The 17,717-nt window shown below is 40.7% G+C and overlaps 1 protein-coding gene across 4 annotated transcripts in view; it reads left to right on the forward strand.

Moving 5' to 3' along the window:
* The first annotated feature begins 1,232 nt into the window (after nucleotides 1-1,232).
* The window catches only part of DARS1 (aspartyl-tRNA synthetase 1), a 74,000-nt gene continuing 57,515 nt past the window's right edge, over nucleotides 1,233-17,717 (forward strand). Inside the window, exons 1-3 of one of the 4 annotated variants that reach the window (XM_036319781.1) lie at nucleotides 1,233-1,298; nucleotides 3,832-3,889; nucleotides 9,229-9,321. In XM_036319781.1, the coding sequence (XP_036175674.1) occupies nucleotides 1,233-1,298; nucleotides 3,832-3,889; nucleotides 9,229-9,321 (217 nt within the window). Of the gene's footprint in view, nucleotides 1,299-1,842; nucleotides 1,888-3,831; nucleotides 3,890-4,662; nucleotides 4,849-7,039; nucleotides 7,086-9,228; nucleotides 9,322-17,717 lie in introns of those variants that run through there. The other 3 variants (XM_036319782.1, XM_036319784.1, XM_036319783.1) reach the window with 3 other exon arrangements.

Raw genomic sequence — 17,717 nt, forward strand, 5'->3', positions numbered from 1 at the left:
TCCCCAGGGGAAATAGCAGGGTTTAGTGCAACCCTTAGAGACCTGACAGTTGATAGCCCCCATCATATTTCTATTTCCACCAGTCTGGCTCCCACAAACACAGACAGATTCAGGAGGCGACAGAAGACTACTGCAAATTCAACACAGTTGTAGCCACAGTTGCAGCTATGGTGTGGTTACTGGAGCAGATCCACGGACCTCGGCATAGGGCGCGTGGCTGTTGGTCTGGCAAATTCCGTTCCATCACTATCAGGAAGGGAGGCCAGAGCAGAAGTACCTATTTAGTCTCCCCCCACACGGCTATGTCCTAAGTAAGAATAACATATCAAGTCAAGAGAATTAAGGAGAGCCTGTAGAGGCCTCGTGGGCAATGGAAAGATAGAAAAAAATAACCCTTACCCCTAGCAAAAGGCCAATATATGAGATTTGTATTCAGATTTCTGAGCATCAGTTCATTCATTTGGATAATATCTACATGAGGGAATACAAGCTTTTTAAAAATCCCGAGATGGAGCAGCGACACAGACGCTATGTTGGAATCTCATAGAATGTTCTCTTGACCAGAAACAGTCAGTACTGCTCCCTGAAGAATGAGTAAATTACCCTACTCTGTTGAACGCGGGAAGGAGCACGTGACTGGCCTGGCCAGTGAAATAGGGGAAGACTCCCCTCCACCCAGCCAGCTACCGAGAACCCAGCACTCCCGCGCCCCAGTCCACAAAGCAGCAGCGACAGGTCTCCAATCACTCCAGGCAGCCGCGCGGCCGCGGGGAAGCGTGGAGGCAGGAAGTCCACGGGAGGAAGGCGGAGCCTGAGATTAGTGAACAGTCCCGGGTGGAAGCCGGAGGGACCGAGAGGCTGAAGAGAGAAAAGGGCAACAGTTTCACTTGGGAGCCAGACCGCCCGCCCCGGGACCCCGCCCCTCGCAGCCGATCCCGCGATAATACGACAAACTCCCGGGATTTCCCTCCAACTCCAGCTCAACACCCGTAGGGGCGGGGCCAGAGGACCCCGCGGCGTCTGGCCGTCCGCTACTTGCTCTTCGGGATCTCGGGAGAGTTGCGTTTCTCGCGACATTTCCGGAGTCGCCCTTCCACGCGGAGTCGGGACGCCTGTGCTGTGACCGAAGTACAGGGAGGGCGGAGACCGTGCGGGAGGGAGAAGCCCCTTTGGCCTGCCCTACGGAAGCCTGCGAGGGAGGGTGGTGACCGCTGCCCCGTCCAGTTGCCCCGATGCCCAGCGCCAGCGCCAGCCGCAAGACTCAGGAGAAGCCGCGGGAGGTCATGGACGCGGCGGAAGTGGGTCTTCCCCTTCCCCGGGCCCGGGAGGACAGACCCCTGGGCCGGAGCGCGCGGAGGGCGGGCGGAGGGTGAGCGGGACCCTGCCCTCGGGGTCCCTGTCGGCACCTCTCCTGCGGGCCGGGGTCCGGGCGCCCAGGGCCCTCGCCGGGACTCCGGGGCCTTGGCCAAGAAGCGTGGCCAGACCCTCTCCGGACCGGACGGGACCGCTTTCTCACCGGCCTGGCTCCCCGGCAGCGGGCCGCGGGGAGGGTGGACGTGAGGCTCCCCCTCCCCCGGAAGTGGCAGCGCGGGGTCACCCTGGCGTCTCCCTGGCTAGGCATGTCCCTCACATAAACCACCACCTCGGACACTGACAGTGATGAGTAAAACGGTCTGACTGTGTGTTTAGTGACCGTTTGCCGTGTGGCAGCTCTAAAGGACACTTGTCGTTTTTATTGTCTTTCTCCCTGTAAGTGATGGGATGAGGCAGGAAGCTTAGAGGGCGATTGAGATGAAGAGACCCACAATCTTGGGGGGCAATTCCTAACACCCAGCGGTCCCTCGGTGCTTTTCCGAAATGAAAGTTTGTTACCATCCTACAGGTCAGGTGTGTTGTATTAAAACTGAGCCTTTACTCATGCCCGGCTCCTAATTTTCCTATTGTGGAATTACGAGTTTGTGATAAACTGTATAAGGAATGGGACATTTTAAGAATATGAGGTGGACTAGGGGTTGCTGAAACATGAACTAATCCAGTGATGGCGAACCTTTTGAGCTCGGCATGTCAGCATTTTGAAAAACCCTAACTTAACTCTGGTGCCCTGTCACATATAGAAATTTTTTGATATTTGCAACCATAGTAAAACAAAGACTTATGTTTTTGATATTTACTTTATATATTTAAATGCCATTTAACAAAGAAAAATCAACCAAAAAAATGAGTTTGTGTGTCACCTCTGACACGCGTGCCATAGGTTTGCCATCACTGAACTAATCCATCTGTTGCCCTAATGCTATATTGTATAACTATATCTTTTTACTAGGGCTGGGGTTTTCTTTGTCCTTAAGGTTGGTTGGTTTATTTTTGTATAAACACACAAAAACCTGAGTCCTCCAGATTAAAGGAGAGGATTCCAACTGATAGCTATAGAGTGATAAAAACGAATTATTTCATATGTATCTTAAGTTACCTTGTAAAATCTAAGGGAATTATTTTGGGTATTCTTTATCTGATTATATAAACTAATGCAACCTTGCAGATAGCTCAGGTCTAGATATAAGGTAAACATTGTGGCAGAGTTATGTCATTTTATAGCTAGAAGTCTCCTAAGAGATCATTTTAGAGGTTAAGTGAGATTAAAAGAAAAGGTCACTTATCTATATAATAAAGCCTAAGTGACACTTAACCAGAACAACCAGTTGCTATGATGCACACTGACCACCAGGGGGCAGACACTTAATACAGGAGCTGCCCCCTGGTGGTCAGTGCGCTCCCACAGGGCAAGCGCTGCTCAGCCAGAAGCCAGGCTCATGGCTGGCCAGTAGTTGCCAGGGCGGGAGCCTCTCCTGACTCCACAGCAGCAGGCGCAGTGGGCCAGGCTGAGCGTGAGTGGTGTGGCGCCTGGCCCGGATTTGGGCTCTTCTCTGCCGCTTGGCATGCTGCTACATCCCTCAGGGGATGTCCAACTGCTGGTTTAGGCAGTCGGACATCCCCTGAGGGGTCCCAGGCTGCAAGAGGGATGTCCGATTGCCGGCTTAGGCCTGATCCCTAGGCTGGCAGGTGGACATCCCCCGAGGGGTCCCGGACTGTGAGAGGGCCGCAAGCTGGGCTGAGGGCTCTCCCCCCCTCTCTCCCCCCCCCCAATCCCACAGAAATTTTGTGCATTGGGCCTCTAGTCTATTTAATAAATATAGTATTTTAAGAAAAGCCTGAACCTTAGATACTATATTGTCATTGTCACTTGCAACCTAGTATGCTGAAGCTGATTTTTAGAAACAGGAAGCTGGTGGGGGTTTTTTTTTTTTATGTTTTCCAAATGCAAAATTGTAGTTAGCTTATATCCAACATCTTCAGTTTCTAAAAATGTGACATCTGGTGCTCAGAAAGCTTACCAAAAAAATGTTGGTTCTCTTTGAACATCTCTTCCTGTAATAGGAAGTTAATAAAACTGTGGTGCTTCATCCTACTCCCTTCCAGGAAATTTATATCCCTCCTTTGAAGTAGGTTAATCTCATTTTGAAGAAGATAGTTACGATGTGTTGTACATGTGTAAATTTTATCTGAGAATGCTATTATTTATGGTATATCCATCCAAGAGTAGTGATATTTCAAACAAACTAGCCAGAAACCGGGTGCTTATCCTTTTTCTATAGAGTACATATGTAAATAATATGACAAATTTCCACACTTTAAAACTATGACTCTTTGAATTAATAAAGTGGTCCTGAAAGTGAAAAGGAATTTATTTTTACATTGTTGTTTGTATTTATGTTTTTACTATGCTATTATTTTTTTTAAATAAAACGTTATAATGCAAAACATTTTTTGTAGGATTATGCTAAAGAAAGATATGGAGTATCTTCAATGATACAGTCTCAAGAAAAATCAGGTTAGTAGCTATGTGATAATAAATAAAGCTGTTTTTCTTCTAATTCCAGGGAAATTTTTCATGAAGTTTTAATTAAGGTTGACATAACTTTGAAAAACATAAATGACCGTAATAACTCAAGCAGATGTTATAATCCTATATAAACATTTGTCAGTTTGGTTGGGGTTCCTAATCTAGAAAGGGAAGAAAATACATTAAATGAGTATATTTTAAGAGTTAAATTATATTAAAAAGATATTCCTAAGTGATTAGGTAAAATATTTAAGATTTAAGTCTGGCCCAGGAGATAAAAGAATGTTAATAGTAACTACCTTCATCATATACAGCCTTTTTGCATGCTTTATGAGGCTACCTTCTTTACTCTCCCCTTGCTTTTATTAGATTTCTTTGAAATTGATTTGTCACATATTGTTTCTCTCAGACCTATAGGTTTTCTATTTTTAAACATTTGCCTTTTGTTTTTATTTACTTATTTATTTGTGTTTTCAATAGATTATCTTACTTAACAACAATTTTTCTTATGGTAGACACTCCAAAGTCCAAATTATGTCTTTCAGTCTTTGGTGCAACTGCAGATCTTTAAGTTCTGGCCTATTGGAAGTACTTCTAACTTACAGACCTGCCTATGAATGTTATGCTTTGGAAATAACATATCTCCGGGTTAATTTTATTGTGATTTTGGATTTAATTTATTGCATGATCATAAAATCACTTTCCTTCCCAACTTTTTTCCGAAAAGTGCAAAATAATTGGCTAAAAATATACCATTTCCAAAAGATACAGATGGTGAAGTAAAATAATTGAATATAAAATGGGATAGAAGCAATATAGTTTGGAGATGACATTCCCCTGCAGAGTAAGCAAGAGGGGTCATTTGAGACTTTGTTTTAATTATCCTCCTGAAGTGGACTTCCTTCAGCTGTAACACAAAGATGCCCAATGGAGTTTCAATCTATTACGTAAGTCCCAATCACCCCTTGCCATAATTACTGTTCCCATTTGGCTGGCAAATCCAGACAACTGTTTCCCACTTATAAGCTGTTCCCACCAGAGGGAAAAAAAAAAGAGGGAAAAAAAAATTATGTATGTTTACAGTAGCATAACAGTAAAATTCTGCCTTTGGTTTTATCTCTGCTAAAATCCTTATACTTTGTTCAGGCAGAGTTTCCTTCCCCATTTGCTTCCATTTCTCCAAATTTCTTCATTCTAATGCCAGTGTCTTAAGAGTGTGGAGGAGGCAATAGTTTTTTAAACTGAAACCCTACTGCCACTAATCAATCATTGGTGCAAGTGTGACATGTGCCTCAAGTATGTGTAGATATGTTAAAGGTTGAGAACCCCTATGCTAATTAGTTGGAATACCACATGAAAGAAGGGCTATTATTCTGTCTTTTTTCAAAGTACTATTAAAGTTACCCTAGTCATGACATTTATTTATGTCTCCTTAGATTTATGTTGTGATGTTTCATTTGATTTTGAGTTTTTATTGCCTAGTTATTAGTAAGTCATTGGCTTTTTCAATTTTGGTATTTCTAAATCTGTCTTAAATGTTTATGCTATTCTGTCTGTCTTTTCTCTTTCATACTTTGCTTTGCCTAAGTTTACACAGCAGACTTGGGAGTTGGTTTAACTCATAAGGTCTGTTGGCAGTGTTTTGTAGAAATTCTCTTGTGATACCCAGTGGCTTAAAAATTCCTCATTCATTGTCTGCTTTTGGCAGTGAGAACCATTGTATTCTCCTGTAATTTTCCTATTTGCTTCAAGAGACAGATTATAAGTATGTTTAGACAAAGTAGGTAGAATAAATATATTTGTTTAGTATTGGTTTTGTGTTTTGCGGGGGGTGAGGGGGTGTTGTTTGTTTGTTTTTCATCCTCACCCGAGGATATTTTTCCATTGATTTTTAGAGAGAGGGAAAGACAGAGAGAAATATCAGTATGAGAGAAACACATCGATTGGTTGCCTCCTGCATTAGCCCTGATGGGGGTGGGGCCAGGGCCAGGGCCAGGGCCAGGGCCAGGGAAGAGCCTGCAACCGGGGTACTGCCCTTAACTAGAATTGAACCTGGGACCCTTTGGTCTACAGGCCAAAGCTCTACCCACTGAGCCAAACTGTCTAGGGCTTTGCTTAGTATTATAACTAGGTTTCACTGCAGAAGATGCAGTAGGTCCTTGGGTTACCTCGGAGATCCGTTCCTACGGGCGACAATGTAACGCGATTCGCCGTTAAGTCGGAACCCACCTACATCATTCACATGGAGCACATATACAGTCAATGAAGTGAAGCAGTCAAAAACAGCCAAAACCGGTTTGGCTCAGTGGATAGAGCGTCGGCCTGCGGACTGAAAGGTCCTAGGTTCGATTCCGGTCAAGGGCATGTACCTGGGTTGCGGGCACATCCCCAGTAGGAGATGTGCAGGAGGCGGCTGATCGATGTTTCTCTCTCATCGATGTTTCTAACTATCTCTCTCCCTTCCTCTCTGTAAAAAATCAATAAAATATATTAAAAAAAAAAAAACATTTAAAAGAAAGATAACAATTCCTGACCTTTACTTGTGGTAAGTAAATAATAAAAAACATAAAGCACATATGTACATATGTCGAAATGACGGAACTTCTTTTTTTTATAAATACTGTAAATGGGAGATGGCGATGTAACCACGAAACGACGTACATCGAGTCCAACATAACCCGAGGACTGCCTGTAATGACAAACTTTATTAGTTAGGCAACATAACCCTTGAGAAAGATCTTTTACTACTCTTGATGTGATGTGATATGATGTCTATTATGTTTTTAAGTAATACGTTTTAAATTTAATATTCAAATTGTTGCATATTTAAAAAATAAAATGATTTCTGGATCATTATTGCCTCATATCACTATCTTCACGTAATAGTTTTTTTGTTTGGAGGACACAATTGTTGGGCCTCACATACAGAATTGATTGGCTTACATAACTCTAGGGCAGTGGTTCTCAACCTTCTGGCCCTTTAAATACAGTTCCTCATGTTGTGACCCCCAACCATAAAATTATTTTTGTTGCTACTTCATAACTGTAATTTTGCTACTGTTATGAGTAATTATGTAAATATCTGATATGCAGGATGGTCTTAGGCAACCCCTGTGAAAGGGTCATTCGACTGCCAAAGGGGTCTCGACCCACAGGTTGAGAACCGCTGCTCTAGAGAAAAAAGGTGAGATGGCATAAGGCATGATTGCATCTAGAGCAGTGATGGCAAACCTTTTGAGTTCGGCGTGTCAGCATTTTGAAAAACCCTAACTTAACTCTGGTGCCGTGTCACATAGAGAAATTTTTTGATATTTGCAACCATAGTAAAACAAAGACTTAAATTTTTGATGTTTATTTTATATATTTAAATGCCATTTAACAAAGAAAAATCAACCAAAAAAATGAGTTCACGTGTCACCTCTGACACGTGTGTCATAGGTTCGCCATCACTGATCTAGAGGCTCAATCAGCATCTTTAAGGCTTTCTGTCCGTATTTCTTGGCTCTGCTTCTCTTAGGTTATTTGGCTTTATTCTCTCATCCTACAAACTCGGGTAGGGGGACAGATGGTGGCTGCAGCCCTGGGCCTATAGTATCCAGTGGTCTGCAAACTGCGGCTCGGCAAACCACGGCTTGCGAGCCACATGCGGCTCTTGGGCCCCTTGAATGTGGCTCTTCCACAAAATACCGACTCTTCCACAAAATACCGACTTCTGCGCATGGGCCATGAAGTTTCAATCGCACTGTATGTGTGCGCCCACACATGGTATTTTGTGGAAGAGCTACACTCAAGGGGCCAAAGAGCCGCATGTGGCTCGAGAGCTGCAGTTTGCTGACCACGGGCCTATACCATCCCAGCTCAGCAAGCCCAGGGGAGAGCTTCATTCCCAGTGTCTGTATATTAAGTCCCAGAGAAGGAGTTTGATTAGCCCAGTTGGTGCAGCATGCCTTTCCCTGGATGAGTCACTGTGTCCTAGGGAATGGGGTGCCAATGATATTACTGTAATTAACCAAGTTACTAATTAATTGGAAAGGAGCAAAGGGAAGGCCAGATAATAGAGGCATGCCATTTGTACAGCTTTGCCAGAAAGCTGCAGTTTAACATGCTCCAGGTCTGCTCCCCACAGATCCTTGGGGGAAGGGTCTGGACAATAGGCGCATGCCTGATAAGGTATGGGTGGTGTGGGAAGGTGCTTGTCTGTCAGTCACACCTGGGAGTAGGTTATTGGCCAGAATAGGCATGACCACTGCTAGGGTGAGAAATCTGAGGTACATAAACTGAACGGAGAGAGCTCTCTCTCGGCTGTCTTGTGCACTGGGCTCCCAGCTCTCTTGTTGCAGGAGACACTCTCCCTTGCACTTGGCCTCCATGGCCCACAGTCACGTGGACCCCACACAATGGACCGATGGACTGTAACTAGCCTGATGCTCTGCTGGACTCAGCTCCACCATTGAACAGAGACTGTGGATACTGGCTTTGCTTTTAGCTCTGCTGCATCCCCAGCTGCACATTTCCAGAACTGGTTTAAGGGAAATAGGACTTTTAAACTGAGAGATAGAATGCTATACAGATAAAAATCACTCGTTTTCCTGTGAGAGTCTTAAAAAACGTTTTCTCAGAATATTGTAAGAACCCCACTCCCACTAGCAGCGGAGAAATTCCACCTGTGCAATTCTCCAATAACACCATGACTATCCAGGCCTGGCAGAGAAACCTCCCCTTTGGCTAGCTGACTTACGTACTGTGACAGGCAAGCTAAAATACCATGTCCACTTAGGCAAAGGTGGATGAAGATAGATTGTAGTTGGCCTTATAAATCAATAAAATATTCAACACATACGCATTTTGAAATTCTCTTTGACTCCAGTATAGACTGAATTAGGGAATCGGGATTATCAAAAGGTTATTGCCGTCATTTAGACAAGTACTTTGGGATGGTGGCAGTGAAGATAATAGAATTGGATAGAGTTTTTTTTAATCCTCACCTGACGATACATATTTTAGAGAAAGAGGAAAGGAGAGACAGAGAGAAAATGAGTGTGAGAAACATTAATTAATTGCCTCTCATACATGCCCTGACTGGGGATCAAACCTGCAACAACCTGCAACCTTTTGGTGTATAGGTGACCCTCCAAGCAATTGAGTCTCCTGGTCTGGGCCTCGAGAATTGTATAGGTTTTAGAGATATATTTAGAAAGTACAATTCACAAATTAAGAAGGCGTCAGAGGTTGAAAACTAATACCGAGTACTTATGCTCGTTGTCAAATCAAAATTATGATCTCTGTAAATTCTGAATTACTAAATTTGTTTCGTTTATTTGCTGCAGATCGAGTTTTGGTTCGGGTTAGCAATTTGACAGTACAAAAAGCTGATGAAGTTGTTTGGGTGCGTGCAAGGGTTCATACAAGCCGAGCTAAAGGTAAGGTTGATTTAATGAGTAAAGAAAGGTCTTTGGTTAAGGAATCGAAATTTTTTGTTTTATGTATATTTCACAGACTAAAGTAAATCTTTAAAAATAAAACAAAATCCCCTCTGTTTTCTTTTTTAAATCACTGTAAAATATTAGTCTATGTTTAATTAATTTTAGATTTTTATAAGATCACCTTAAATATAAGTTGACCTTAAAAACTCAGATGAAACCTAATAAGGTATTGATTTAGCAGTTCTCATAAGTTTAATTTTTTGAAGTGAAGAGTGTTTTTGAGAAGCTTTTTATTTGTTAATATCCTTATATTTGTGATATTTAGATAGGGAGAGAGGTAGAAGAGATAAAAGACTAAGACTGGGTTGCCCGATACAGTAGCCACTGACTACATGTAGTTATTAATATCCAATAGCTCAGCCACTACATGTATTTGAGTGCTTAACTGCCACAATGGCTAGTGGCTCCTATATTGCACAGACAGTACAAATACAGAATATTTTTTCTCATTGTAGAAAGTCCCATTGAATTAGCATTAACAACAGAAAAGAAGGATAAGCATAGTTTAGACAAACCTTAGTTCCTTATGGAAAATTGTCCTAACCTAAAGTGTTCAAAATTATCTAAAAATATTAATGACATTAGTTTATAACTTTTTCACACACTTTTTCACATTTGATCATCCCTACAAATTTGTGATGTAGCAGAACAGGCATTGCTATTGCCCTTTATAAATGAGGAGACTAAAACTACTTGCCCAAGTTCTCATAGTAATTGGTGGAATACAAACAAAATCTAGAAGCTTTCTAAAATACCTTCTGTCTCTCTAAGAGTTCATTGCTTTTATAGCATTTAATACATTCTATAATATAGCATTTTTTACATTGTGTTTTAAAATACTTATTATAGAATTAATATGGGCTCATTTTTTAAAAAAATATATTTTATTGGTTTTTTTACAGAGAGGAAGGGAGAAAGAGAGAGAGAGGTAGAAACATCGATGAGAGAGAAACATCGATTCACCTGCCTCCTGCACACTCCCCACTGGGGGTGTGCCCGCAACCAAGGCACATGCCCCTGACGGGAATCGAACCCGGGACCCTTCAGTCCGCAGGCCAAACCGGTCAGGGCTGGGCTCATTTTTAAAATCCCAACATTTTATACATATGTCTCATGCTCTCAAGGTCACTACTTTAAGAGTTTGTCTATTTTTCCAGTATTCTTCTCCCAAGTAGATGAATGCTAGTAGACTTTGAGAAGAATAGTGCTGGAATATTAACTTTTTAAAAATGTTGATTTGCCTTCCTGAAAGGTTGGGCCATTTATACTACCAATAGATATATCACATTGTATTGTAATCCCTGATTTACTTGTCTTTCTCCCACTAGTGTGGGATCTTTGTTCTGTCCAAAATATACACTTTGTTTCCTGAACATGGTTATTTAACAAATTAAAAGATAGAATACGTGCTACACGTAAGGCTGAACCAAGCATACTTCTCTTCACATCTATCCCCAAAATGGAACAATTTGAGTATCAATAAGGATAATTGCAGTGAATTGAAACATATCAGATATGTTTAAATCTGTAAGTACATATTAATGCTAAGACAAACAGAAAACCTAGTTGGTCACCAATGCAAACAGTTCATTATTTTGAAGCAGTATCATTTCTGTATGAGTTGTATATCACTGGCTAACCAAATGGTAGATGTAGAAAAGTGTCTTTTTATTTTTTAAGAAGTATCTCTTTAGAGAGGTATTCCAACTAATAAAATGAAAAGAGCATATTAGACCATCACCATTTTGTTCCTTATAAATTACCTAGGTACATTGATGGTCAGTGATTGCTAATAATAGAATAGAAAGATAACCAGAAATATTTTACATCTATTTATGAAAGAACACAATACCATTCAACGAAATACTATTGCCTAAAATATTGTTCCAGAATCTCATTAAGCCTTTAGATTAACTACCAACTTACAGGAAAAACATAGGACTAGGGAACACATATTAAGTGACAATGGTTATGAGCAAAAACAACCTTGTCTCTTCTACTAGTATAAATAAATAGAAAAGGGAGGAGGAGGCTATGAGTTTAAACAGACTTATGATATCTCTGAAGTAATTACTTGTTTGTATCCTGATTTAAATATACAATAAAAAGATACTTGAGATTCTTGGAAATTTGAACATTGACTGGATATTTGATGTTAAATATTTGTTCATTTTTTAGTTGAGATAATTGTACTGTGGTAACATTATTTTTAAAGGCTTTTATCTCTTAGGGGTTCGTACTTAATTATATATAGACTAGAGGCCTGGTGCACGAATTCATGCATGGATGGGGCCCCTCAGCCAGGCTGGCCATCGGGGCCAGCCGGTGGGGGGGAGGGGCTTCAGGTGGTTGGCTGGCTGGGGGGGAGGGGCTGTGGGAGATGGGTTGGCCACAGAAGGTTGGCCACAGAAGGTTGGCTGGGAACACACTGACCACCAGGGGGCAGCTCCTGTGTTATCATTTGCCCCCCAGTGGTCAGTGCGCATTATAGCAACTGGTTGTTCGGTCATTTAGGCATATATATATATATATATATATATATATATATATATAGATGAAATACCATGGTTGGGGTTTGCTTCAAAATAGTACAGGCAGCCCTGGCCCATTTTGCTCAGTAGATAGAGCGTCAGCCTGAAAACTGAAGGGTCCCAGGTTCGATTCCGGTCAAGGGCACATACCCAGGTTATGGGCTCAATCTCCAGTAGGGGGCGTGCAGGAGGCAGCTGATCAATGAGTCTCATCATTGCAGGAGGCAGCTGATCAATGAGTCTCATCATTGATGTTTCTATCTCTCCCTTTCCCTTCCTCTCTGAAATCAATAAAAATATATATTTTTTTAAAAATAGTACAGGCATTGAGGGATAAGTGGATTGGGTTAAAGCTGAGACAAGAATGACCAAGAGGATTATAGGTAGACATTGATATCATTTACAAATAATGCCCTTTTCTTTCAAATGTTTATTTCATTTCATGTTGTTTCTCTTTACAATAATTAGATTCTTTCTAGTCCTGTAGGGATTTCCACAATTAAGGATGTTTTATACAGCAGAGATTGAAACTCCTGATGAGTTATTTCATGACTGTAGGTGTTCTGCATAAAATGTCATTAGAAAGCAATACCAGATTTTAGAAAGTATTAAAAGAAGTTTTCTTCTAGTCCAGTTTTCTGTTGTCAGAAATAGATGTTAAATTTTACAAGACCTTTTGCCAGCAATTTTTTCCCTCAAAATATAATTGGTTGAGTGTATTTATGTAGAGGTTCATTATACTATTCTCTCTGCTTTTGTGTTGGTTTGAAATTTTCTAGATAATAAAAAATTAAAAATACAGTTGGTCCTCATTGTTCATAGATTGTGTATTTACAAATTCACCTAGTTGCTAAAATGTATTTGTAACCCCAAAATCAGCATGTGCGGCATTTTCACTGTCATTCACAGACATGCTGACATGCACGTGTGCAGTGGCAAAACATTTGCGTTGTCCCGTACATCCTAGTACGTTCCCAGCCGAGGTCAAACACAGTGAAGCTCTGCCTTCTTGAGTCAGCTCTCATTAACAGGTGTCCTTTTCACAACCTGTTTCATGCCACATTCTTCAGTTCTGTGCTTTTTGTTGGTGATTTGGCTATTTAATATGGCCCCCAAGTATAGTACTGCTGAAGTGTTTTCTAGCGTTCCTAAGTGCAAGGAGGTTGTAAGATGCCTTACAGAGAAAATATGTGTTAGACAAGCTTCATGTGAGCATGAGATACAGTGCTGTTGGCTATGAGTTCATGTTAATGAACCAATTCTATATATATTAAATAAAATGTATTTAAACAGAAACACACAAAACAAGGTCGTGTATTGATGGACTGATGAAAATATTGTGATCAGAGGCTCATGGGAACCTAACCTTGTATTTCCCTTGGGGCAATAGTTCAATATCTGCTAATTCATTGTTCCTGGAGACTTTATGGAATATAACTATCACAAATAACAAGAATCAATTATATATTATTGTAATGATTTATAATAATGGGTTTCTTAATGTTGAACAATTTGTAGATACATGAAATAAACTGAATTTGGCAAAGGTGTGAGTGGTATTTTAGTATAGTACTAGATTAAGTTTCAGATATATTTTTGAAATTTTGCATTTAATCTGATCCTCATAACTTCTAATTGGAAAATCTTATTTTTTTTTTTTAAGGTTATTTATGTGTGTGTGTTTAAGTAAGTTACCCAAATAACATTTTCACATGAATTTTTCAAAGAATACAAAAATGATATTCACTTTTTTCTTTTTTACTGTCTATCCTCTGCTTCAACATTTTTCTATTTATTCTTAATAATTTGTTCAGCATCTTTTCAAAAATCTTCCTTTTTAATGTATGTATATGCATGCACACACAGATACATACAGTTTTTCTGCTTTGTGTGTTTTAATTTGTCTTATTTTATGTAGATGACAACATATTTTACGTGTTATTCTGCAACTTTTAAAATTTTCAATGAACATGTTTCTTGGAGATTTTTTCCATGGTACTAGTTATAGATCTACATAAGGCAGTATTTCTCCAAGATAGGTATCTAGAAGTGAGATAGCTGGACTGAAGGGTATGCATATACATACTTAACCCTTTGTGGTCCAATTTTATTTTTGGAATTCAAACAGTCTGGTCCATATTAATTGATGGGATTGAATGTTGAACCGGTTTGCGTTGTCGACCTCAGCCTCGACATTAGACCTGCTCCTAGCACCTGGTCTGTCGAGTCAGCCTCAATGTTGGACCAAAAAGGGTTCATATTTCTAATACCAAAAGAACCTTTCAATAACATTATATGTATTTATCCCACAAGTATGTGACTTTCTCCACATCTTGCTAATAGTGATTGTCAATGTTTTCTGTTTCTGCCAAAATAGATTATCTAAAAATAAATAAAATATTATGCTTTCAATTTGCTGCTTTTCCTTTCTTCCCATGTCTTACATTGGGAAAACGTCAATAAATAATGACTTACCTAGAATAATTCATCGGCTATAACTCCAAAAGTAGTAACACATTAAAAGTGGACTTAGCCGAAACCGGTTTGGCTCAGTGGATAGAGCGTCGGCCTGTGGACTGAAGGGTCCCAGGTTCGATTCCGGTCAAGGGCATGTACCTGGGTTGCAGGCACATCCCCAGTAGGAGATGTGCAGGAGGCAGCTAATTGATGTTTCTCTCTGATCGATGTTTCTAACTCTCTATTCTCTCTCCCTTCCTCTCTGCAAAAAATCAATAAAATATATTTAAAAAAAAAAAAGTGGACTTAGAAAAACAAACCATGCTAGCAATTTCAAGTAGAGCAAAGCTGTGAAAAACCATAAATAAGGAAATGGAAGTGTCAAAATCATAGTGTCAAAAGTATGACGATATAGGATCCTGTTATGCAAACAAAAAAATCTAGTCTGTTTACATAATATCTGTGTATTTTGCTTTAAAGGACAGTGTTTAAGATCAGATTTCTTATACTAAGTTTATACATTCCTAAAATCAAGTGTTTTATATATGTCTGTAACTCTTAATGATACCTTTAAAATTTGTTTCTTTCCGTTGTGAAAGCTTATGAGCTTAAGTCTGCATATCAGAAGAGTAATTGAAATATCAGTGGGTCCTTTCAAATTGTATATACACTAGATGGAAGTCATTGGCAGTACATAATTCTCTTTCAATACTCTTTTTTCTAAAAACTTACTTTACTTCCAAAATAGCTGATTACTTTTGTTAAACAGATAATTTAGGATTTTTAATACCAAAGGTCAGATCAACATCCATGTGAGAATATTTTCGAGAAAATAACAAATGGAAAGTATTTAAAATAGTAAGGTCTTTGCTATTTAACTTCCTAACTGATTAACATAAATGACAAAGGAAAAGGTTAATGTTGGGAATCAGGAAGTTAAGGTACATTATCTAAATAATGAATTCAGGAGCTTGACAAGCTGAAAGACAGTAGGAAGAGATCAAGACATAAGATTGCCTCACATCTTTAATTACCTAGTTCTTCCACAAAGGCCTCTTCATTAGGAGCCGTCACCATAATGGAGATGAGAATAAACCTTTTTGTTCTGACCACCTCCCATGTTGGTTCTTTAGCTCAGAAATAAAGCTTGTTCTCCTGGTGTGTAAAAGAAGGTTTCCAACTTTACATTTCTCTAAAACAGTACTCCTGTGAAAATTTAAGAAATAAGGTGCTGCTTCTAAAACCTTAAGAATCAAAGTTCAACACAATTTTTTTTTATTAAATCTTTATTGTTCAGATTATTACATTTGTTCCTCTTTTTCCCCCCCATAACTCCCCTCCTCCCAGTTCCCGCCCCACCATCCGCCCTCACTCCCCACCCACTGTCCTCATCCATAGGTGCATGATTTTTGTCCAGTCTCTTCCCACATCTCCCACACCCCTTTCCCCCCCAAGAATAGTCAGTGCATTCCCTTTCTATGTCCCTGATTCTATTATGATCACCAGATTATTTATTCACTTGATTCTTAGATTCACTTGTTGATAGATGCATGTTTGTTGTTCATAATTTGTATCTTTACCTTTTTCTTCTTCTTCCTCTCCTTAAAGGATACCTTTCAGCATTTCATATAATACTGGTTTGGTGGTGATGAACTCCTTTAGCTTTTCCTTATCTGTGAAGCTCTTTATCTGACCTTCAATCCTGAATGATAGCTTTGCTGGATAAAGTAATCTTGGTTGTAGGTTCTTGCTATTCATCACTTTGAATATTTCTTGCCATTCCCTTCTGGCCTGCAAAGTTTCTGTTGAGAAATCAGCTGACAGTTGTATGGGTACTCCCTTGTAGGTAACTGAGTTTCTTTCTCTTGCTGCTCTTAAGAGTCTCTCTTTGTCTTTTGCTCTTGGCATTTTAATTATGATGTGTCTTGGTGTGGTCCTCTTTGGATTCCTTTTGTTTGGGGTTCTCCGTGCTTCCTGGACTTGTAAGTCTATTTCTTTCACCAGGTGGGGAAAGTTTTCTGTCATTATTTCTTCAAATAGGTTTTCAATATCTTGCTCTCTCTCATCTTCTGGCACCCCTATGATTCTGATGTTGGTACGCTTGAAGCTGTCCCAGAGGCTCCTTACACTATCTTCGTATTTTAGGATTCTTTTTTCATTTTGCTTTTCCGGTTGGGTGTTTTTAGCTTCTTCGCATTTCAAATCTTTGCTTTGATTCTTGCACTCCTCTGGTCTGCTGTTGGGAGTCTGTATAATATTCGTTATTTCAGTCCGTGTATGTTTAATTTCTAGTTGGTTCTTTATCATAACATCGAGGGTCTCATTAGATTTGTTGAGGATCTCAATAACTTTATCGGCGGCTTCTAGACAGTTCTTGAGAGACCTTAAAAGTGTGGTTCTGAACTGAATATCCTCCATTGACAGTTTTGTCCTGTTTCTTTGTCTCCGCATTTTTTTATGCTTTCTTGGTGCACCTCCTAGTGGTCTTTGTGTGCAGTCCTCCTGTAGTTAAGCCTTGATTGTTGTAGTTAATACTAGGGGGATTTGATCTCCAGGCCAGCTGGCTGTGAGACTCAGCTGTGTCTGCAGTGGGAAAACTTCTGTCCTCTAGGGAGGTGCTAATCTAGCCTTTGCCTGAGGCTATCTGGCAAATTGCTGTGTGCAGGGCTTGGGCGGGGCGGGTGGGTCGCTTGGGCCCGGGATCAACAGGGTGGGCCGGAGAGAGCAGTTATGGCTGCTCTCAGTTCCGTCCCTAGGGGCTCTGCCTCACAGAGTCCCAGCAACCGCTGCAAACCTCAGAGAGAAAGCTGCCTTCGAGTTCCTACCGAAGCCAGACAGTCCCGCTTCTCCTGTTTGAGTTTGGGTCCCTAGAGACTCGCCCGGATATGGAGCTCAGAATGTGAGACTCCCTCTCGATTGAAAGCTCCAACCGCGCCCTCTGCCGCCAGCCCGCTCCGCGCACACTCCCTACCTGAGTATTTCACTTCAGCACTGCGCCTCCTCTGAGTCTGGGTATGATAATCTCTTTCCTCCTACTAGTTGTAGAAATTCCACTCAGCCAGCCTTCCTGTGGTTCTGGATGATGTCCGTTCCGTCTTTTAGGTGTATTTTGATTTGGTTGTTCAAGGCAGCAATCTCCGGCGTTAACCTATGCCGCCATGTTGGTTCTCCTCAACACAATCTTTTGCTATTAATCCTCACCCAAGGACAGTTTTTTCATCGATTTTTTTTTTTTTTAAGAGAGGAAGGGAAGGGGAAGGAGAAGAGAGAGAGAGGAGGGGAGAGGGGAGGGACATGCCCTTGACAGGGAATGGAGCCCATGACCCTTCCATGTGTGGGCCAGCA

The sequence above is a fragment of the Myotis myotis genome, unplaced genomic scaffold, assembly GCF_014108235.1.
Source record: "Myotis myotis isolate mMyoMyo1 unplaced genomic scaffold, mMyoMyo1.p scaffold_m19_p_8, whole genome shotgun sequence".
Lineage (NCBI taxonomy): Eukaryota > Metazoa > Chordata > Mammalia > Chiroptera > Vespertilionidae > Myotis > Myotis myotis.